This window comes from Podarcis cretensis (assembly GCF_951804945.1).
Source record: "Podarcis cretensis genome assembly, chromosome: 8".
NCBI classification, from domain to species: domain Eukaryota; kingdom Metazoa; phylum Chordata; class Lepidosauria; order Squamata; family Lacertidae; genus Podarcis; species Podarcis cretensis.
The window spans coordinates 17,514,558-17,538,357 of NC_137177.1; the positions used below are offsets into that span (position 1 = coordinate 17,514,558).

The 23,800-nt window shown below is 45.0% G+C and overlaps 1 protein-coding gene across 7 annotated transcripts; it reads right to left on the reverse strand.

The window, feature by feature from the left end:
• Nucleotides 1-1,426: 1,426 nt before the first annotated feature.
• Nucleotides 1,427-22,451, reverse strand: SPACA6 (sperm acrosome associated 6). 7 transcript variants are annotated; one of them, XM_079986150.1, is made up of 9 exons: nucleotides 21,529-22,451; nucleotides 15,974-16,051; nucleotides 12,471-12,539; nucleotides 10,845-10,868; nucleotides 10,668-10,745; nucleotides 9,641-9,744; nucleotides 5,780-5,936; nucleotides 3,319-3,565; nucleotides 1,427-1,621 (listed from the first exon to the last, which is right to left on the reverse strand). In XM_079986150.1, exons 1-9 carry the CDS (start codon nucleotides 21,551-21,553, stop codon nucleotides 1,585-1,587), a joined length of 819 nt encoding a protein of 272 aa, XP_079842276.1. In that variant the 5' UTR covers nucleotides 21,554-22,451; the 3' UTR covers nucleotides 1,427-1,584. The 7 variants fall into 7 exon arrangements, with proteins under 7 accessions (XP_079842276.1, XP_079842271.1, XP_079842274.1 ...); XM_079986145.1 differs by lacking the exon at nucleotides 21,529-22,451 and adding an exon at nucleotides 16,901-17,890; XM_079986148.1 differs by lacking the exons at nucleotides 15,974-16,051; nucleotides 21,529-22,451 and adding an exon at nucleotides 16,905-17,877 and having other exon boundaries at nucleotides 9,641-9,739.
• Nucleotides 22,452-23,800: the final 1,349 nt, after the last annotated feature.

The following is a 23,800-nucleotide window of genomic DNA, read 5'->3' on the forward strand; positions in this document are numbered from 1 at the left end:
CATAAAATGATATTCAACATTTTGCTGTCTCCAGCTGTGGAAGCACAGCATAGCCGTTGCAGCTAGTAACCATGGCTAGCCTTGCCCACCATGAATTTGCCCAGTCCTCTTTTAAAGCCCCCAAGTTGGTGGCCATCACTGACTCCTGTGGCAGTGAGTTCCAAAGTTTAACTGCCTGAAGAACTCTTTCTTTTATCTTCCTTGGATGTTCCCGAGTTCCAGTGTCATGTATGAGAGAGGAAGAAAAACTTCTCTCTCTCTGTTTTCTTCATGCCTAGTATAAACTTATATATCATGTCATCTCCTACTTGCTTTTTCTATAAACTAAAAAGTCCCAAATGCTGCAACCTTGGGGAAGCCATTCCATCCCCTCAATCATTTTGTCTGCCCTTTTCTGAACTTCCCCAAATATCCTTCTTGAGGCGAGGTGACCAGTTCAGGGGAGGTTAACCTGTGTCCATTCATTGCCAGACTACAACTCCCATTATCCCTACCATGCGGGCTGAAATTGATGGGAGTTCCAACAACATCTGGAGATGCACAGGTTTCCCACCCTTCTAGTAATTCCTAGAGCAGACTTTCCCAAACCTGGGTCTCTCCAACTGTTTAGGGACTACAGTTCCCATCATCCCTGACCACTGGTCCTGCTTGCTAGGGATGATGGAAGCTGTAGTCCAAAAACAGCTGGAGGGCCAAGTTTGGCGAACCCTGTCCTAGAGGAATGTGTTAATTCCCATGTTAATAAATTCCTACTTTGCACTATTAGTTTCTTACTTGACTGTCTCCCGTGACGTGGAATACAGACGGACTTTTGCAGGGATGGGGTGGAACCTGGGTGTTGAGGGAACGGAATCCTGAACAGGGAACAGGCCACATGGCAACATTTTGTTGCAGGACCAGCTCATAATCCTTGGCTTAATTTCCATTTAGAAAACTTCTTTTGGTTTCGCTGCAGCAGGCAGGTCCAGTCAGAAAGTGGGTCCATCTAGTCCACACTGCGTGGCAGTAGCTTTACAAGGTTTCAAGCCTTGTCAGGACTTGAACTTGGGACCTTCCACATGTAATACAGCTCTGTCCTTGTAGATTTTGTGTCTTCTAATCTCTCCATTTTCAGATTTGAGTGCCTTGCTCGCTTAGCAGGAAGGAGATATCAGGCTTGGCACAACCCTATGCTCTGCAGAAATTTGGAGGGGGGGACCTCTTAATGGGGATGAGTGCGGGAGAAACGTCTAAAACAGCCCAGAGAGGACCCAATGTGCTTTTTTCTTTTGTTGTGACAGGCTCAGACAGGCTCAAACAAACAACAACAGACAGACAGACAGACAGACAGATGCACGCTTTGGAGTTTTTGCTAGTCACCAGTCCACCCACCCCGTCATTAAATGGAAGAGAGATTATCCTGAGTACAAATTGCAAAACTCATAACTTGTCCTTAGAAGTTCCAGTGTGTGACCTGGATTATTATTATTCTTTTAATTGTGTTGTAATGGTGATGTCATCGTTGTACAGTCCTTACCAAGGCACAGCAAAAAGAAGGGGTTGGTAGAGGGGAAGGGAGGAATGTTCTGTGAAGTTCCTCCCAATTCACAGTTTGATGTCTGTAGCCCAGCGATAAATTGTCCTAAGGAGCAAACAGAGAGTTGATGCTTAGTTCAATGGCTGTTCCAAATACTTAAAACTAACATCTCTTAGCAGCTGCTTAAGAGATAAGATTAATCAAGGGTGCATTCTTACGTGGGAGAAAGTGCTCTTGATCTCAAAAAGACCTTTAAATCTCAAAACAAAAAAATGTGTAGGATGTTTAGCCGGCCAAATTTAACCAGCAGAGCTACATGCATAACAGAGCACTTTTTAATGTGTTTTTGGGAGCTCCCGAAGATGGGGAAAATATTTCGAAAGGACTTTTCCCTCTAACAATGGGAATTGGGGTAGTTAAACTTCCAGGGCTTAACAGATCAAACTATTTTTAAAAACCCATCTCTTTTTGAGAGATGAGAAAAGTAACCTGAGGCTTCCAAATGCAAAAATGTAGGAATACAAAAGGCCTCTAAAAATAAAAATCTGTTGGGTGGAAAAAAAGCTGCTCTAAAATGCAAGGTTTCAAATTCATCCCTAAGCCCGTTCTTAAATTGTTTTAAGCATGTAAGGTTTCAAATAGGTGAAAACTATGAATGGATGGATCCATCTGAAAAACATTTATTTATTTATTTATTTATTTATTTGCTTCAGAACTTTGACTCCACTGGCCTGAAAATCAGGGGAGCAAATTTCTTTTTATTGAATGACAAAGGAAGTGTAGCTGATGCTGAACAAATTGGCTACTATTGAGTTGTTTATTGCAGTAATATGAAATAAAATAAAATATATTTAACTAGAGTTGCAACTGTTTTGTTTATTAGCCAGTTGGAACTATCATTATATATATATATATATATATATATATATATATATATATATATACACACACACACCTGGCACTAAATATGTGGTCTTAAGAATTTATTTGTTTATTTTTCAATCATATTTTTTAATATCAGTGCTTTTTTCCCTTAAAAATTGTTTAGGGGTACTCTCATTTTTCTACTCATACTGAAATACTGCCCTCAATGAGGCCAAATTTAAGCAAAACGTTAGGGGTTTACCCCCAGGGATAAAAAAGCATTGTTTAATATAACTTATTTACAACACAATTGAGATGGTGAACACCATTCTTCCACTTGTGTGTGAGGAGGGAGGCAAACGCATCTTCTTTGGGTATGCCAACCTTATCTGGAAAAAATCAGGAATGATCTTTTCTCCCCCTTTAAAATGGGTGTTTCTCATATGCAGATTTGAGCAGATTTAATCAGTTCGTGGATCAATGGCCTTCCTGTGCAGGTTTACTATGTGGGGCTAACTCCCTGGTAAATGGGTGTAGTTTTGCAACCCTGGATTTATTTAGTCAGGTGACAGCCTTAGATTTAATCAGTTAGTTGGTTTAAAAGGCAGGTTACTAGTTTTAATCAGTTGACAAGCCACTGTGAGATTGGCCATTGAACTGATCCTGCCAGCGATCTTCTTACACTCATTGTCCATCTTATTTTCAGTATTGTCTACTTTTATAGAAGTTCCCCAAAAGACTGAAGTTTGGACAACTTTATGTGCAAAACACATCTTCTACCCCTGAGCTGAGGTTGTTCCAGGCAAGGAAACCGGTGCCTTGGTACTTTTCGTTTTTATTTGTAAAATGAGGCAAACGGAACGCGAGATAAAATAAAGCAAGTCGCTTTATTTTGGAATCCCAGCCCTCTGTGCAGGAAGAACTGCAAGGAAACTCACATTGCTATCATAGTGGCCAGCGTTGAGAGCATGGCTATCCCCACGATGAGGAAGACAACGACCTTCTTGTGGAGGAAGTCTGGCCCAGAGAGAATCTCTTCCAAGGATGGCATCTCTGAGTCGGTTAGGTTGGTCTGCACCTCCTCTCCCCATGTTTCGCCCGCAACCTCTACCATCGGCGGGGGGTTCAAGATGGCTTTGAACATCTCCTGCAACTCTTTCTCTAGATGAAGTCTCTTCTCCGTCACTGCAGGAGAGGGAAAAGTCCAAGCCACTTAGCCAAACCATCATTGAAAGACCAACCTTGCTATATCTTATTGAATTTGAGAACATATGAGGAACTTTGCTGGGTCAGGCGAGTAGCTCATCTGGTCCAGCATCCTGCCCTTACAGCGGACAACCAGATGCCTAAAGGAAAACCCCAAAGCAGGACCTGAGCGCAACAGTTCTCACCCTACTTGTGATTCACAACAGTTAGCATTCAGAAGCCATCCAAGTAGCGGCCATCCCCGACTCCTGTGGCAGGGAGTTCCACAGGTTAACAATGCACTGGATTTACTGCTTAGTCATCAAAACCTCTAAGCGGTTTACGCAAAGCACAAAACACACATTAAGTTACCAATAAGATAATGCATTAAGGAAAAGGTTGGCCTTAAATGGCTAAATGGTTCTGTCATTGAAGATTTCTGAATTGGGATTCCTGTATTGCAGGGGGTTGAACTAGATAACCCTCGGGTCCCTTTCCTAGAATTCTATGATTCTATGAAAAGAAAACCAGGAATTAAAAATAAATAAATAAACAGTATAAAAACACACACATGCCAGATTTATATGTCTGGGTAGGCTTGCTTAAACACAAAAGATTTTTAGCAATCACTGAAAAGAAGACTGCAATAGCACCGGCCTAATATCAATGAGCAGGGAGTACCAAAGGACACTGCCATACTGAAGGATCAGTTTCTTGCAAGTGTGGGATGAACTTTACATGGCAATTGTCAAAAGGCCAGTTCTGTTAAGGGCTTTTTGTACCAATTTGATGTGGCAAATTCAACGTGTCACTATTTAGTCCATGGTTGCCAGGTTTTTAGGGAGAGAAACTCCTGTCTATTTAATAGCTGAGCAACAGGCAAAAATGCAACCATTTTTTAAAAAAGTCATTATTATTTTTTTATTTTAAAGAAAGTCTGGTTTTCTGCCCCTAGCAGCACCATGGTGCAGTGCTCAGGGCACAGGATCAAGAATGGGGAGAGCCAGATAAAAGGCTTTTTTGATGAGCAAACGCTTTTTGATGGAGCAATTCTGGTTGAAATCACCCACTGACACAAAAAGGAAAGGGGAGAGTTAGGCTCAAAAAAACTCCCACTCAGGCATGAAACTCTTGCCAGATGACCTTGGAGCACTCATTGCCTTTCAGCCTTATCCATTTCAGATAAAGGGCAGGATGAACCACATCCTGAAACCATTGGAGGAAGGGCGGGTTACAAATGCGCAGGAAATAATCAAAAATCCCAAGCACACAGTGATGGGGAAAGCTCTACCTTTGTATATTATTGCTGCAACATCATGTGACCGGGCTCCACATTTGCCTCCTGGCCCAATCCAGGTACAGTGGTACCTCGGGTTACAAACACTTCAGGTTACAGACTCCGCTAACTCTGAAGTAGTACTTCGGGTTAAGAACTTTACCTCAGGAATGAGAACAGAAATTGTGCTGTGGCAGCAGGAGGCCCCACTAGCTAAAGTGGTGTCTCAGGTTAAGAACTGTTTCAGGTTGAGAACGGACCTCCAGAACGAATTAAATTCGTAACCAGAGGTACCACTGTATAAGCAAAGGTCACAGCCACTCCATGCATTGCTTGTTTGTTTGTTAATTCGCCCTTTACCTTGAGGTCCCAGGGCAGGTTAAAGCACAATATTTAAAATAATTTTAAGCAGCTTGCTCAAGGATATATAGCTCTCAGGTGTCCACTGCCAGGGCAAAAAGGTGAGCCTTGAACTATTCTTATGCTACTTTCACAGCCATTGCTTCCAAAAAAGAAACTGTAGATTATGAAGACTACTCCAAAATGTCCATTTTTTTAAAAAAACCTAAACTGGGACTCCTGGGTGAGTCATGTGACCTGTACCTTGCTCTCACCCCCCAAAAGTGGGGTGGGGGTTTTTTTGGTTGGGTGAGAGCACGGCACCCAAAACAACTGCTGAGATCTCACATGAGAAAATGGGATGTCTCGTATTTGGGGGGAACTTGGGAGGTGTGGTACTGGGAATTGTAGCTTGGCGAAGGGCAAGCTACAGTTCCCAAGATTCTTTGGTGGAATCCATGGCTGGTTAAAGTGGTATAAGCGGGCTTAAAATGTATGGTGTGGTTTTGATGTGACCCAAGCTAGTCTAGGCCTCACCAGCCAAAAACAACTGGACTTTTCTGAGGAGCCCATTTGTGCCACAAGCCCCAACTCCTCACCGTTGAGGTAGAAGAACTTCCTCACCAGCACCCCGTCCTCCCCGGCGATCTGGCAGGCAAAAGTGCCATGGTGGGATTCCAGGGTGGGGCGGATAAGGAGGGAAGGATTGAACCCAAAGTTCAGGTCTTGGAAGAGGAAAACTTTGTTGGTTCTGATCTGCAGGTGGAGAAGTGGAAAGAGAAGAGGGGTGAGAGAAGGAAGGAAGGGAAATGTAGTGTTACAAGTCCTAAGCAGTAACTCGGAGCAGGGCCTTTACTGTGGCTGCCCTTGTGCTGTGGAATAACATTTCTGCTGAGATATGACAGGTGTCACTATCAGTACACCTTCTAAAACAATCGAGGACATTTTTCTTCTGACAGCCTTTCCCAGATGGTTGAATGGGTCTCTCCTTGTTAGGATTTCGGACTCATTTTAAATATATTTGTTGTTTTCACATTTGTAGCTGCTTTTTATGTTTCTTGCTTATGTAAATTGCTTTCAGACAGTGGTTTAGAGGATTCATGATAAATCGATGGTAACAACAATAAAGGGATAGGACAAAAATGACTCTGAATATGGTGTGCCTCTCATGCTGTGATGATTATGACTGTTTCTAATGACGTAAAGCAGCCATGCTGTGACTCTTCTCCCTCAGGTGTTTCCTCAGATTCTTACCTGGATGAAGGCGAATCCTGGTGGATCCTCTGAACATTTTTTGCACCCAGGTGTGGAGAACCTTCTTGTCAAGGAGGAACTGCACACAGGAGGAACTGCATTCAGCTAACTTTTATTCCAAGAGGACCCATTGTAAGTAATGGCCATGACCCAATGAGACCCGTTCATTCAAATGGGTCCAACTTTGAGTAAAAGTTAGTCGAATGCAACCCATAGTGTGTAGTTGCACAATTTGGCACCCACACCCAGCTCTCCCGGGGAATTTGTTTTGCCAGGCAAACTAGCTGTAGGTGGCTGCAGATTGTCTAGTGTGGGGGCTGCTGAACCTTTTCCTTTCCAGCCATTTCTCTGTTCAAAATCAAACACATTACCTCCCCCCATTTTAAGCAAATCTGTCTTTCTCCCTGGGTAATGGAATATATAGGGGGATGTGTATAGGTTATTTTCTCAAGGAGAAAAACCTGGTGTGTGTGTCTTTTCAAGTTCCACCTTCAGGCACACAAACATTGCTCCTTCCCTTAGATCAGGATCAGGGAACCTCAAGCCCGGGGGTTGGGGGGGTGGGGGTCAAATACTTCCCTCTGAGATTCTCTGTTTGGCTTCCAAAACTCGCCTCTCTCCACCCTCCCTCTCCCCAGGCCACATCTGCTGTTCCTACATCGCATCCTCCCTGAGCATTTTTTGCTCAGCTGGAATGTGTCCTTCAACTCTGATAATGCCTTTTGCTTTCCTGGATTAAAGAAAGGGAAGGGTGTTTGTAGGAACCAGCCTCCTGCACAAACACAAAATTTGCCTTTCTCGCTCTGTCCACATCTGTCTTTGTCCCCACCGACCAGTAGCTCCAGAAGCCTGCTCAGAAGTCAGTGTGGACCTCCAGCTGGGGAAAAAAAGGTTTCTCATCATTGCTGTAGCCTTTAAACTGTATTTTGAGAGCTTGTGATCGCTTGTGCAGATTACAGAATGTCCAAGGACTATCTGTGCATGCTTACAAGGCCACAGAAAAAGTACACCAATGTTCCTGTTCCCAACAAGCAGGAAGCCAGGTGTCTTTGCAAGTAAACAGGGGCCCCTTGACCTTGATAGTGATGGCTTATTGTTGCTGCTTGCATCTAGGGATCACAGATGCATTAAATAAATGGTGGTTCTATGCAGGGCCGGGTTTAGGTGTGATGAGGCCCTAAGCCAGGGGTCTGCAAACATTTTCAGCAGGGGGCAGAACTATATTTTTGCGGGGGGGGGGAGGACGAATGAATTCCTATGCCCCACAAATAACCCAGAGATGCATTTTAAATAAAAGGACACATTCTACTCATGTAAAAACATGCTGATTCCTGGACCGTCCGCGGGCTGGATTTAGAAGGCGATTGGGCTGGATCCGCGGGCCTTAGTTTGCCTACCCATGCCCTAAGCTACTGAAGGTAATGGGGCCCTTTATATGTCCAGCTGTCCTTTATCAACAACAAATTGTCACTGTTTTTGTTGTTGAATATATGCTATATGGTAATTTATGGACCTAATAGGTATCTAAAGCCTATAATTTGCACATAACAAATAGGAGCCTACACAACAAAAACACTGTTGCTGTATGTAGGTTTTATTTTATTTGTTTTTTGTCTTATATTTTGGAAATGTACATCCAGGTTTTTTCCTTTAAATTTTTTTGGGGGCCCTAAGCTATAGCTTGTTTAGCTTAAATCCGGCACTGGTTGTATGAAACAATACCAGACTTCTTGGTCGGTTTCAGCGTCACTTTCAAGACTGTCTTGAGACCAGTCAGTTTCAGCTGCCAGGGGATGATCCTCTTTGCAGACTGAGCACTATTCTGCTGTGTGAGTATATCTATTATTGGGCTACTTAAAGGTAAAGGTAAAGGTACCCCTGCCCGTACTGGCCAGTCTTGACAGACTCTGGGGTTGTGCGCCCATCTCACTTAAGAGGCCAGGGGCCAGCGCTGTCCGGAGACACTTCCGGGTCACGTGGCCAGCGTGACATCGCTGCTCTGGCGAGCCAGAGCCGCACACGGAAGCGCCGTTTACCTTCCTGCTGGTAAGCGGTCCCTATTTATCTACTTGCACCCGGAGGTGCTTTCGAACTGCTAGGTTGGCAGGCGCTGGGACCGAGCAGCGGGAGCGCACCCCGCCGCAGGGATTCGAACCGCCGACCTTTCGATCGGCAAGCCCTAGGCGCTGAGGCTTTAACCCACAGTGCCACCTGCGTCCCATTGGGCTACTTACACATACACAAAAACATTCTCACCCCTCCTCAGGAACACAGTCCTCCTTGCAGTGAGGGCTCCAAACCGTTAGACATGCATTGGATTTTGTGTTATTTCCATAGCTGTCAAGTGTCCCTTATTTGAAGGGACAGTCCCTTATTCCAGCGCCATGTCCCACTGCTGTCCCTTATTCGTGGATGTCCCTTAAATGTCCCTTAAATGATGTCCCTTAAATTTCAAAGGAAGCAGCTCCTCTCCCTCCCTCCCTGCCGGCCAGGGAGGAGGGAGGCTCCAACTGTGTTGCTTGGCTGTGTTGCTCACCCAATAAGAAGTCTAAGAACGACTGGGGGTGGAGCTTGCATGCCTTGTGTGTGGCTAGTTAATGCAAGCTGAGGGGTTTTTTGAATGCTGGACGCCATTTTGTTGCATGTGCTGCTGCAAACTTTGCAGTGCAAAGCCAGGCCTGGAAGCCATCTTAAGTTGAGGCTGCATAGGCCTTGTGGTGCATGTGATTCAGATTCTATTCAGTTGAACCTCTGGTTACAAAGTTGGTTGGACAGTGTTCTCGAAGCTACCAGCATGAGTTTGACCAGACTGCAGGAGGACAGGAAGACTGGAGTGCCTGGAACAGGTGAGGCTGCTGGTCCCTTATTTTCAAGGCTGCTGGTTCCTTATTTTCAAATCTGTAAGTTGACAGCTATGGTTATTTCTTTTGAATGAAGATTTGCAGTACTACACCACAAATCGGTGGAGACACACTTGGAATTAAGGAAAGCCCTAAGAATGGCTTCATCAACTATGAACCCCAAAATTTGGAGTCCCCTCCAAACCTGAGTCAAAGGTTTGCGGTTTTTTGCAGCAAAAACCTTGCTCAAAGCACCTTTGAACAAGGGACACTGTGAGGAGCATTTAATCTTCTGGTATAGAGCTACCTCACAAGCGGGGGGTTTAGCGAGGACAGCTCTGTTTCAACCACCCAAGAGCCACTTACTTCCTTGGCAAATTTCCACCGGAAGGTTGCGTCTTCAGGAATCTCAAACTTAACTCCGCAGCTGAGAAGTGTCACGTCCCCTTCAGATTTATGCACATCCTGAACTGGGAGGTTGGGAGATGAGGAATTGCGGAGCGGGGAGGAGAAAGAATCAAATTAATATATTTTTCAGCAGAGCTAGTCAGATTGGGGAAATCATTTCTCATCCTAGATGGTGCTCAGAGACATTGTGGCCTTGTACACGCTATCCCTTGAAAGCACATTCAAAACATGTTGGGAACTGCCCTGAGATCTACAGACGAAGGTCAGTATACCAGTTTAAGACATCAATAATAGATAGTTTGCTCCTCATGGAGTTACAGTTACCAGCGGTCACAAACTATAGTGCCCAGAATTCTTCTGAGCGAAAGAACATATTTCAAACGTACTTTACACAGGTATGGAATCATCATAGAACCACCAAGTTGGAAGGGATCACCAAGGGTCCTCTAGTCCAACGCCCCTGAAATGCACACAACCTAAGTCTCCTATTAAGCTGTGAGCCCAATTTGATGCGCATCATTCACCAGGGCAATGTGGAACATAGGAAGCCCCCCTGAAACATCATCAAAGCTTTAGTCAGTGGCTCTTTAGGGGTTTCAGACAGGAGCCCCTCCCTATCCCGATCTGTAAATGCCAAAACAAAATTTAAAAAATTCCTTCCAGTAGCACCGTAGAGACCAAATAAGTTTATTATTGGCATGAGCTTCCATGTGCATGCACACTTCTTCAGATACCAGGGGTTAAATGTCAGGGACTGAACCCACGATTTTTTGGTATGCAAAGCATGTGTCTTACCACTAAGCTATGGCCTTTCCTTATCCTTCCAACTCTACAATTCTATGATTCTCCCCTCCCACATCTCTGTGGTTTCCATAGCTCTCACTGCAAGTTCCTTCTTGGTACGGTTGGCACAGAATCTTTCCACCACCTGGGCCAGCAAATATCCCTGACCCCGAAAATCAAGGAAGAACCAAGAGGGATGTACTCGGGCAATCGATGGGCAGCGAGCAGTCCACCATGGTGCAAGACAAACATCGGTACTGGCGAGCCTCTTTCTGGAACCCTGGGAGGAAGATGAAAGAGTGCGATGGGAATAGAAGCAGAAGCCAGGGAGGGAAGCTGGAACAGAGGGGCTAGGAAAGCAGTAGGTTTTGGCACTCACCACACGGTGGGATGCAGGCTGGAGCTGTGCAGGAGGAGAGGAAATTGCATTATTTGTTTGCTTGTTTATTACATTTAAAATTATTGTTGTTATTATTATCCCACCTGTCATCCAAGGAGTTCAACTGAGGTGTCGTGCATGCTTTTCTCCCCACCCCCATTTTATTCTCACAACAACCCTGTGAGGTACGTTGAACCTGAGACAGTGACTGATCTGTGGTTGTCCCGTGGACTTCATGACTGAGTAGGGGATTTGATCTCCCTGATCTCCCAGGTCCTGGTTCAGCACACCACACCAGCTCTGATCTATTACCCATTTTAAAATTTATTTTTAATTGCAATTTTGTAAGCCGCCTTGAGCTTTTGTATTGGATGAACGTATGGGTGGAGAATCTGCAGCCATCCAAACATAGCTGGTCTACAAATTCCCATCCTCCATGCTGGCTGGGGCTGGTTGGAGTTGGAGACCAACAACTTCTGGAGGGCCGTGGGTAAGCCAGCCTTCTTGTAGAAAAACCTATCAACCCTGCTGGGTCAGAACAAAGGTCCATCTAGCCTTTGATTCTATTCAAACATTTACCACACGAAAAGGAGTCCAAATGTCCTCCTCTCAAGGGTTAACCCATTAAAAAGTCTTATTATATCACTCAGACACCACTACCTGCCTTCTAACTGCTTCAACTCTGCTACAGGGCAGGACCAGCCCAAATCACATCCCCACTTCTACCCCAGCAATCAACCAGATACTTCTGTGAAGCCCATGCGCTGGACATGAAAACCTCTCCTGTTGTTTGCCCCAGAGCAATTGTTATTCCATTGTACACAGTCTCAGAAACCTCTGGTTCTATTCAGCCTTGTAATTAAGCACTAGCCTGGTAGTGGTAAGCAAGAATGAATTCCATGCAAGTGTGCGAGAAGGTGATGGAGGAGGAAAAGCAATGGAGCATTCTGTTTTTCCTCTTGTCCAGTGTAAAAGCAAGTGGGTTGCCAGAAGGAAACTGTTGGATCAGGCCAATGGCCCACCTAGTCCAGCATCCTGTTCTGGCCAACCAGATGCCTATGGGGCGCTCACAAGCAGGATCTGAGTCAACAGTGCTCTCTGCACTTGTGATTTCCACCAACTGGTATTCATATATTGTCTCCAACACTGGAGGGAGAACGTAGCTGGAGCCACTGCTAGCCTTTAATCTCCATGAATTCATCGAATCCCCTTTTAAGATTGTCCAAGTAATATCAAAGCAACTCCAGCACCTTTCTCCATGCCTAGCATGGAAACGCAACAGGCTGGTGGAGCTGTCTGGCCATCCTCTGGTAAATATTTCCACAGGCTACTAACTTCTATGGGCTTGTTTACAAGTCTGATTTAGCTATCACATCTAATAGTCACAATAAAGGCTGAGACACCAGCAAAATATTGTGGGACTTACAAGAGGAGATCTACTTGCATTTTCCAGGAACATGATAATGCACTCAGCTAGACAAAGCCATGGATGCAAAGCTATCTTCAAGTTGGAGATAGAAAAGGAGGCTGTGTGGTGGAGGGAACAACGTTTGCGGACTCAAAAGAGGGAACAGGCAGCTTTAAGACAGCACCTTTGCCCCACGTCCAGTTATATCTCTACATTACCTGCTTTGAGCTGCGCCATCTCTTTTTCAACCTGCTTCTCAGCTTCTTTAACTCCCAGGGGATAAGGCACTATGAGGGCAGATGGAGAAGCGTGTCAAGTTGTTCCCTTTGGATGCAAAAGGCCATCTTGGCAGTCAAAATAACCCCACAATTAATGGGTAGTTGTCATAATCGTGAGCTCATTCTGTACATGTTTCTACTCACTTGCTTCGATATAGGCTAATTGGCTTGCTTTGATGCTATCCTTATCTGTGGGTTTGGGATGCTGGGCAATGAGCCCAGAAAGGGAACTGTCTGCAAGATTCAGGTTGTTTGCCACCAATGCCCTTATGGGAACAGCCGGCCCAAGTGACCTATGATGCCTTGTGTATAAAGAATGTATGATTGTTTGCATGGGACAAGCCATCGCCTTGCTGCAGTGTCCGTCTTGCAGTCTATAAAGGCTGGGATACCTGGCAGGCGGATTTGTTGTAAGTCTGCACCTTCTTTAATAAAGCACTGGAATTGATTGCTCTGATGTTTCTGACATCCCTGTACCCAACCACCCCCACAAACCCAACTTTGGGTCTGCGATTCACAACAGTGTATCAGAAGTTTAGCAGACAACCTGAGTTTGCACTTTGGTTCAGAACAACTACAACTCCCTCTAGCCCCAGGCAGCATGGGTAATGGGAGCAGTAATCCAAAACCTATGGAGAACTCTGGACTGGAGAAGGTTGGGCAGCACTCTTTGGCCAATGCAGGGTCCGTTCTACTCTCCCTGTCCCTTGGAGCCAAGAAACTGGCCAATCTTACTGTACATGGAAGCATATTTCCTAAGCCCCATCACATATTTCCTTCCATGAGTGTTGAGCCTGGAAGAGGAGACTGAGAGGAGATATGATAGCCACCATCAAACATCTCAAGGGCTGTCCCATAGAAGAGGGAACAAGCCTGTTTCCTCCTGCTCTGGAAGGTAGGACTCCAACCAATGGCTTCAAGTTACCAGAAAGGAGATTCTGACTAAACATCAGGGAAATCTTTCTGATGGTAGGAGCTGTTCAGTGGTGGAACGGTCTCCCTCAAGAGGTTGTGGACTCTGGAGGCTTTTAAGCAGAGGTTGGATGGTCACCTGTCATTGATACACCATAGCTGTCAACTTTTCCCTTTTCTTGCGAGAAATCCTATTCGGAATAAGGGAATTTCCCTTTAAAAAAGGAAAATGTTGACAGCTATGGACTATACAACCTTTAGGGTCTCTTCCAACTTTACAATTATATCATTTTATGATTTCAATGTCTAATCACCTTTCCTACCTTAAATAATCAGAATAATTTCTTGTTCTCCATACATGGGACAGGTGGGGTTTTTAAAAATGGCTTTTATTTTCTTTTGTTAGGGTTGCAGCATTGCCACTGCTGACATATTTTGGGTGCTAAGGAAGGGCTTATCTCCCCTCCCCACTCCCAGCTGGCTTTTGATAGACTAAGATGCTGCTGTTTTGTTACTAGTGCACCACAACAAACCTTCCTGTGGCTGTTATGGGGTCTGCTTTGGTTGTTTTTTTTTTTTTGTATAATCATGCAATGTATTTATATTTATGTTTTAAATGTATTGTGCGTTTGTGGCTATCGCTGACTCCCATGGGATAGTGAATTCCACAGTTTAGCTATGGGTTTTTACAGATAAAGAACTCTGGGAAAGGAGAGTAGGGACCTTGAAGTTGCCTAACAACAGCCAGCTTCCCAGCTCAAGGACTGAGCTGGCACATGGCTAACCTTTTCAGTTTCCCCTGCTATGGTGAGATGTGGGTGCATTTAAACAACCGCAATTCTTCCCAAAAGTTGCTCTGTACACATGAATTATGTCCATATTTTAAGGAAGATTTATGTTCTCGTTTTTGGAGCTATGGAAATGGACACCCAATGAAGCACAAACCAGATTCCCCCCCCCCCTCTTTAGAACCACTTTTCTTTTCTGATATGCATATTTATGTAGCCTGAAATCAACTTAAAGATTAAGCAGCTGAGAATTATTCTACACCGTGCTTTTTTTCCCTCTAAAAAAATGTTTAGGGGTACTCTCATTTTCCTGCTAATGTTGAAATACTGCCCCTCAATGAAGCCAAAATTAGATTCACAAAATGTTTAGGGGTATGCACACCCCTGTGTGCCCCCAGAAGAAAAGCACAGATTCTACAAAGTGACAGCCCCGGCTTATTTTCTGCCTTACTGTCTCCCTCACAGCGCCCTCGTGGAACCATTTATAACCCCAATTTGCTTTTTATATTGCAAAACCTTTAAGAGACATGAACCCTTGAAAGCAATTATGGGCCCGATATTGTGCTGCCTTACCTGAGGGTAAGCCCCCATTGAAATGAGTAGGAAATGCTCCCAAGTCCATGGGAGCAGAGGGCACACACAATTTTTTTTAAAAGAGAGAGTTCTATATTGACATGTAAAGTTCAGACTTAACACTACGGGAAATTTATTGTGGCAGAAAAGTTTATGTACTTGATCAGCCTTCCCCCAACCTAGTGCTGCTTAGATGTTTTAGACCAGTGGTGGCAAACCTCTGGATCGGGGCAAAATGCAGACCTGTAGGTGCATTTGACCCTCAGAAGTCTCCCCTATCTGACTTTGCCTGGTTGTAATGTGTCATCCCATGCCTGGATGGAAGATAGAGAGGATGTGTTCGTGCTGAAGAAAGGTAAACATTGTATTAGTTGTTCTGCCTGCTTTTGCTTCTGGCCCTGCATATCACTAGGTCTCAGATGGTTGTGCAGAACAGAATGCAGTCCTCACACTGAAAAAAGGTTCTCCACCCTTGTTTCGTACCATCAAACCCAACCAGCACTGCCCAGCTGGGCTGGGACTGATGGGACTTGCAGTCCAAGACCCATCAGATGGGAGAATGCTGGATTCTGTGCAGAGATGGGGATACTGTGGGACTATAAATCCCATCAGGCCTAGACGGTGTGGCCAACAGTCAGGAGTGATGGGACCTGTGGTCCAAACAAAGGCCCACAGGTTATCCAGTCCTGCACTAAAGCTAATTCACTCGTCACACAAAGAGAAAATAGGCTCTAATTCAAGGAGGCTTCTGCCATCATGAGCCCGATAGCCTCTACCCCAATCCTGGGAACAATAGTTTGCTAAGGATGCTGAGAATGGTAGTGTTGTGAGATGATGAACTACAGTTCCTAGGATTCTTGTTTGGGGGGAGCTATGGTGCGGATGTGACCTTTAGGGCATGGTTGAATTCTATGTTCTATGTGCTGTGGGTGCTGTGGCATGGCTCCTCTTCTAGATACTGCATTGTTTTTTTGAATTGTATGTTTTTTTGTTTTTTCTTGAATTGTTTTTTTGTTGTATGTTTATTTTTTAAAAAAAAATTAAATATTTTTTGGTTTTTTTAAAAAAGAGAACATTCCCACTAGCAGCCGTGAGACCTTGGAATAGTGTGGGTGATAAATCCAATTAAATATGCAGTTCTGTGCAGAAGATGGAAGAGTCTATACCCACCTTTTGCCATACTTTTCTCCTCCAGGAAAAAGATCATTCTGCCAAATATGTCCTTCAGCTTCTCTATTTCGGACGCATCTTGGAAAGAAGACGACAGGAAGCTGTTGAAGGGCCTGGTCCCTTTCCCATTGTAGCTCCGTTGGTAGAGCATGAGACTCTTAATCTCAGGGTCATGGGTTCTAGACTTAAGTTGGGCAAAATATTTCTGCATTGCAAGGGGTTGGACTAGATGACCCTTGTGGTTCCTTCCTACTCTACAAATTCTATGATTCTGGATAGGGGCGGAGCTCGGGAGCGTAGTGTGAGTGTGGCGAATGGCATCTCCTATGTCAGGGAGCCAAACACAAGCTAGAAAACCAAGCAGAAAAATACCTTCAGGGCTACCTGTTCCCTTATGAACCTGCCAATCTATTCAGATCTTCACCTGAAAGCTTTTCTCCAGGTCAGCCCACCTTTGGAGGTGAAGCTGGTGGCCACCAGAGAAAGGGCCTTCTCTGTGGTGGCACCTCAGTTGTGACATTTCCTCCCTAGGTTCCTTTCCCTGGCATCATCTACAATAGCCCAGTTGCCTGGCCAAGTTGGTCACATTTGCCTATGCTTTCAGATAGCTATCCAAGGAACTTATATTGAGCTACCTTATATCGTGCCAGACCATCATTCCATTTAGGTCAGTATCACTGACACTGACTGGCAGCACTGGGATAACTGACAAGCTATCACCCTGTCCATTAAGATCCGCTTAACGTATTTCTGGTTGCGGATCTTCAGCAAAAATAGCTGAACCCCTGAAAATTCAAGTCAAACAACCAAGATCGGGGAATCCTATAAGCACCTCATAAGCATGCACACTGATCATTGCACATTGGGGGCAGGTGGTATGTGCAACCGCCTCCATTTTGGTCCAGTGCTCAATTGGACGGCACTCACCCACCTGGGTTTTGGCGAAACGTGCAAAGGCCCTTTCCATAATCGGTTGGCAGTTCCCATGCTGGGAAACCCGGTGGCCAAAGAAGTGTTGGCAGACGCGGGCACGTTTTCGTTGGGTGGTGAAGCAGAGAAGGCAAGCTGTGGCCTGTGCAGAAAAGGCTAGCCAGAGGAGCAGGAAATGTATGGTAAGCATTATGCCCAGCCTTCTGAGTGGGGAGAGGAAGCCGCTGGAGAAGAACCACACCCAAGAAAAGAACTCTCCAGTGATGTCATAAGGGAGGTCCACAGAGTTGGTTGTGATTTCATGGCTCACATGCAGAAGGGTAGCTCCAAGAGGGGACCACAGAGGGTCAAAGGTCTCTGCACCTAAAATATTGCATCGCCCATTCATATGTACCCAACCAACCACTGTGCTCTGCAGAAGGCTTCCTGCCAATGCCATCTCACCCAGCACGTATAATGTAGGCAGTAGGCTTTTAGTGTGGTGGCATCTACCCTTTGGAATCATAGAATTGTAGAGTTGGAAGGGACCCCGAGGGTCATCTAGTCCAACCCCCTGCCATGCAGGGATCTCAGCTAAAGCATCCATCACCTGCTAAAGACTTTTTAAAAAAATCCCTGTCCATTCATGTATTGGATCTAAAATTGTTTTATACATATGTTTTTTCTTGTTGACGCTATCGCTATCGCTGTTAAATTGCTTCTGGGTGTTTCATGGGAAGTGATTCATAAATGAGAAGAGAGTAATATAAAATAAATAAACTACTTTGAAGTAGAAACAAAAACAAATGCAGGCACCTCAGAAGGTTCCTTATGCTGAATCAGACCATTAGTCCATCTTACGCAATTTTACTCACAATGACTCGTGTTTGAAATAGTTGCCTTTCTCTGCATTCAGGCCATAGAATACATTCCTCTTTAAAATTGCTGCACTGGCTTTTTGCTTCTTTTCACTGTCTGACTAGACTTTCTCTTCACAGAATCGTAGCATTGTAGAGATTGAAGGGGTCCCAAATCCCTGCAAATGCAGGAATCTCAACTAAATCATACAAGGCAGATGGCCACCCAACCACAATTTAAGATGGATATTGACAAGCTGAGATGTGTGCAGAGGAGGGCAACAGAGCTGATCAAGGGTTTGGAAGGAATCAAGGGTTATGAGGTTGGGGGAGTTGAGTATGTTTCGCCTGGAGTTGGGTATGTTTAGCCTGGAAAAGATTTTTAAAGAAGAAATATTTAAAGAGCTGTCACATGGCAGATAGTGCAAGCTTGTTTTCTTCTGCTGTGGAGGTGGACCCGAACCAATGGCTTCTCTGTATGCTTGTTGTTGTTTAAAAAATCAGCCTGAATTTAAAGGCAACTCTGCATTTATATGTGTGATTAAGTATGTATTTGTAAATTTATCGTGTTTTTAATATTCTGTTGTGAGCTGCCCAGAGTGGCTGGTGTATAAATAATAAATTATTACTATTACTATTACTATTACTATTACTATTACTATTACTATTACTATTTTTTTCCTCTCAAAATGCACATTTTGATGTGTTTAAATTTTCAAAAACTGAATTGCAAACTTTGGAGAAGGGCAAACTCAGGTTGGTTGTTCAACGTCCCATCAACTGTTCTGAACCACAGGCCCAAAGGGAGGTTCGTGGGTGTGGCTGGGTGCAGATATACGAAAGAAGTAGGGCATGAATCCCAGGGTGGTGGGTTCAAGCCCCACGTCGAGTGAAAGATTCTTGCATCGCAGGTGGTCAGGCTAGATGACCCTCGTGTCCCCTTCCAAGTCTATAATTCTATAAACACAAAGCGGCAAACAGCACTTTGGCCAGGACTTCCCATCACTCCACCTGACCAGAGGAGGCCTTAGATGGCAAATACCCAAGTCTTACAGATAGTTCCACTTTCTGGGCTCAAAGCTCAGCACTCCAAGCCCACGGATAAGCATAGCATCAAAGCAAAGCCAATTAGCCCACATCAAAGCGAGTGAATATAAACATATATGAGCTCATGGTTACAAACAACTACCAATTCATTGTGGGGTTATTTTGACTGCCAAGATGGCGTTTGAAGAGCTACTGGAACAGTTTAACTTTCATGGCCATAGCCCTGGGGGTGCAGCTGCCTTCCTTAGATCCACAAATATTATTGAAAAGTATTGAAAGTACTTATTTATCTGAGGTTCTGCCCCACCCCCCAGCAGAAGCCTCCCCCCCAATGTCCTATTTACGGGGTATTTTAATAACACCACCACCACCACCACCAATTTATTTATATCCTGCCCATCTGGCTGGGCTTCCCCAGCCACTCTCGGCAGCTTCCAACCAAATATTAAAATACAGTAATACCTCAAACATTAAAAGCTTCCCTAAACAGGGCTGCCTTCAGATGTCTGTGATTTACCTGTGATTTCCGAAGAAATGCTCAACAACTTCTTTGATTTACTAAAAAAATCAAAAATTCTGGCTATGCCCATGTGTCACCTTTGGTTCAGCACATCCACACATTAAGAAGAGAGAGGTTGGGTGGGGGGGGGGGAGAGGTAAGGATCAGGTTGTCAGTAACGAAGATCCCTCACTACTAAAATGGCATCACAGAGCTGAAGCCAGTTCAGCAAAGGGCAGCCAAAATTATCAAGGGGATAAAGAAAGGTATGTTTTGGGATGTTTTAGAGGAAAGAGAACAGGAGAGGACATAGCTCAAGGGCAGAACACCTGCTTGGCCTGCAGAACGTCCCAGGTTTAACCTCTGCTCTCGTCAGGCAGGGCTGGAGGCAGCCCAACAGAAACCCCAGAGAGCTTCTACCAGTCAGTGCAGATAATATCAAGCCAGCCAGGCCACTGGTCTGACTTGGTATGTGATGGCTTCCTATATTCCTACGAGACATGATAACCACCATGGTTATGTTCCATCCATACCCTCCAATATTTCTCCGATGAAAATAGGGCCGTCCCCTTCCATGATAATTTTACTGTTTATACCCCACACATCTTACTGGGGTGCCCCCAGTCACTTTGGGAAGCTTCCAATATATATAAAAACATGATAAAACATTAAGAAACCTTCCCAATACATATCTCATGCTCTTAAAACAATGTGCATCTTCGTTCTCCTTCTCTGTGCGTGAAACTCCTTCCTCCCAGGTTATCTCTTCAAGTTATCTCTCTCAAATCCCTTCTCAAGGTTCCTTGGGCTTAACAGTCTCCCCTCATACACTCTCTGCCAAGCAAAAACAAAAGCCTGAGAATTTGGATACCACCCATTTGATCATACATTATCCCTGGCAGCGCCGTTGTAAAAAAACAAAACAAAACAAAACAAAACAAAAAACACAGAAGACTACTTCTTTCTATATGCTAATTAAGTGATAATATGCAAATGTGACCATTTATTTGCATGAAATTTGGCTGTATTTGTGACCTCTCAGTGCTCCGAGCATGGACTGTTTCACCTGCCAGATACTCACGAGGTATTCCATGGGCATAACTAAGCATCTAGACCATGAGTAGGCAAACTAAGGCCTAGGGGCCAGATCCGGCCCAATCGCCTTCTAAATCTGGACCGCGGACGGTCCAGGAATCAGCATGTTTCTACATGTGTAGAGTGTGTGCTTTTATTCAAAATGCATCTCTTGGTTATTTGAGGGGCCTGCCTGGTGTTTTTACATGTGTAGAATGTGTGCTTTTATTTAAAATGCAACTCTGGGTTATTTGTGGGGCATAAGAATCCGTTCATTCCCCCACCCCCATATAGTCCGGCCCCCCACAAGGTCTGAGGGACAGTAGACTGGTTCCCTGCTGAAAATGTTTGCCGACCCCTGATCTAGACTCTGCCCAATCCTTGGGAAGTGCTGATCTGCATAATAATAATAATAATAATAATAATAATAAGTAATAATATCATTCCACCCATTTGACTAGGTTGCCCCAGTCACTCTGGGAGGCTTCCAACATATATAAAAACATAATGTATATGTAGCCTTGCAGCTTGGTTTCAAATTTCTATAACCTGTTGCATTTGTTCTTTTTGGATAAGCAAAATCTTGCTTTCTCTTGGCTTTCCTATAGCCAGACATTTCTTTCATGACTATCAGTGGCTGGTGGCTCCTAGCTACCGTTCACATCTGATATGCTTGAAAGAGGGCGGAAGAGAAACTGAGCGGTTGGACTTCAGCCAGCGAAGGTGATGGACGCCTTAAGCTTAAGGAAACCCCGAGGGCCTGGCATTTGTTTTGGGGAAGCAGGTGCTACCCTACAGAGTAGCCCTTGTTTGGGTGCTTTGGGTCTGTGGAATCCTAGCAAGTTGCGCCCAGCGTCTATTTTAGTCTTTTGAGGAAAAAGGTCAAGGATTTACTCTTATCCAATGGAACACCCCCTCTTTCCCTATCCACCCCAATCTCATGCAGAGGGTTAGGGGGACCCATAGAACAGATTTAGGGGTGCACAGGGGAAGTTCTGCTGCACAAGCATAAATCCTTGTTCTGACAGGACTTGTTAGTTGGAAACCATCCCTAACTTTTCATACTTTTAGGTGATTTTGCACGTATTTTTTAAAAATTGCCGTTAAGACATCACAGGGACCCAGAATTGGATGGGATGGGCTGGACAATGGTTTTATTGTTCACGTACCTGTTCCCCACAGGTACCTGTTCATTGTGGCCAACAGGACCCCCTGTCTTAAGCGTGCTGGTAAAAGCACCAGCCACCATTTGCTGAAACAAAGACACAGAGAGAGAATGACGCTGACTCTCCCTGGCAAGACGGAAGGTGCCGCATTGTTGGCACCTTCTGTCTATACAGTTATTGCTTTTCTTGGCATCGTGACAGGCGGAAAAGGGGGGAGGCAGAGAGAGAGAATGTGGAAGAGTGGAAAGCCGTAATGGGAGAGAGGAGGGATCTGTAGGCCTCAGACCTCTGTCTCCATGGAAACCAGACAGCTCAGCTTGAAGCTGAGAATATGTCCTTTAAGCAGGGAGGAGAAGGAGGGAGGGAGAAGCAGAGAAGGCAGAAGGTGCTCTTGCCCATGACAGCTAAATCGATAAGAGAACGAATGAGAACACTGATCTGCAAGGCAAGCTCAGCCTTGGACCCTCAAGCCTCAGTCCCCAAGCTGCATGTCCTTCTGCCCTGCCTCCATTTCTGCGGCTGGTTTCGCACTTGGTCCAAATGCCAGCTCCTTCAATGCACTCCCACCAGACATTTTTAACTTCCTTCCTGTGTGTGTTAAAAACCCAGCTGTAAGAATCCAGTGGCAATTTGCTTTTTGCAAGATGCTTTAAACGGCTCATTTCTTAAACTTGGTGGTGGTAGATTTCTGCACCTGGGTCTTTCAGGTCTGCTTCAGCAAAGGCTGCTTGGACCCTCAGGAGGGCAGTGATTCCTCCACTAGAGGCCCAGTGCCAGTCCCCCTCTCCCTAGGCCAACACTCCTCACACCGAGTGTGTTTGCCTAGCTAAAATCTGTCCTCAAACTCTGAAAAGTTGCTCAGAAGGGATATGTGTACCTTGGGAATAACAGGTTCCTCGCTGCTGCTATAGGAGGGAAAGTTTTCTCCCTTATAGTGCCAGCTCAGTGCTACCCTAAGGTAGTCTTTCCCAATGTGGTGGATGTTGTTGGATTACAACTCCCTGCAGAGCCAATGACCAGAAATGATGGGAATTGTAGTTGGAGAGCATCAAGTTGAGCCTAGGGCTGGACAAAAGTAATTCTAGGGACTGCTTTTGCAACCCAGGCAAAATTGGGGGGTCCAAGCCAGAATTTTATCAGTTTTGGTCAGCTGTCTGAATGAAGAGGCTGCAAAGGCAGAAGAGACAGGTTGGTAGTTGTCAGTGCATGTGTTTGCTGTCACTGTGTGCACCTGTGCAACCAGTAATCACACAGGATTAATGCCCCCCCCGCCCCCGAAGCAGCATGCAGTGACTGTATACAAAATACTACCTTTCAGATAAGACAGTGTGAAGGCTCTCCCATGCTAGGGCAGGTAGGCTTTAGCATAAAAACCAGATTCCACACATTACGCAAGACAGGAAAGGAAGCCTTCTTTTTACAGAGGTGCTTCAAACATGCCCAGAGGCAATTTGCATAGAAGTGTTTCTGAAAGGTGTGTTGTTGTTGTTTTAGGCACTAGTGGCAATAAACCAAGGTTTAAAGAAGCCACTTTTAAGGAGTGTGTAATTATTCGATTCTGAAATTGAACTTGATCATCAGCAGAAATCAGGCACCTTTTCAAGTGTGGTTATCTTCCATTCCCCTTCACTCATGTCAGCAAAAAAGCATTGACAACCTGGTGCCCCCCAGCTGTTTTGGTATACAGCCCCCATCAACCCCACCCAGAAAGTCCAAACATTCTTGAGGGCACCAGGCTGAAGAAAGCTGGAATGAACGGGAGCCCTGATGGGCCAATATTTTCCACAAGCATAATGTGCCACCCTGAAAGATGCAGCAGAGCCAGCTGCCCCACCTACCTGCTCCACACCTGAAGTTGGCACCTCTCTTGTGCAGGGAAATGGCACTTCCCCCACCAATGAGCTCCCACATTGTGTAGCAGGAAAATCCCAGCTTGTTTCAATAAAGAGCACTGTACAATCTGCGGCTGCCTGCGAGCACCTTATGAATAGTGTCCATTATATCCCCTGGGACATGTGACAGATCTCTCCTTTCCATATGCTGCTTCTCATCCTGAAAGCCCACTTTCATTACTGCTGTTTTCAAACTGTTCACTTTGGGAACATCTGCATTAAAAGCTGGGATAGAAATATAGCAAAGGACCGCTTGAACGCTGCTTAAAAACAACAGCATCAGACCAGACTTTGGGTCCCAAGGATTCCTCACTTAACATTACAGCTGCTGAACCCTCTTGGGATCTTGCTTGGATGATACTTCCTTGGATGTTACTCCATTC

Excerpts from the sequence above, each read along its gene's own strand:
- SPACA6 (XM_079986144.1), bottom strand. The coding sequence starts at position 17,489 with ATGGATGCTTTAGCTGAGATCCCTGCATGGCAGGGGGTTGGACTAGAT. Across the intron at positions 9,740-10,667 it reads GCTGCCCATCGATTGCCCGA|GATGTGCATAAATCTGAAGG; the intron begins GTACATCCCTCT and ends CTCCCAGTTCAG. Across the intron at positions 1,622-3,318 it reads CTGGCCACTATGATAGCAAT|GACAATTTATCGCTGGGCTA; the intron begins GTGAGTTTCCTT and ends TTTGCTCCTTAG.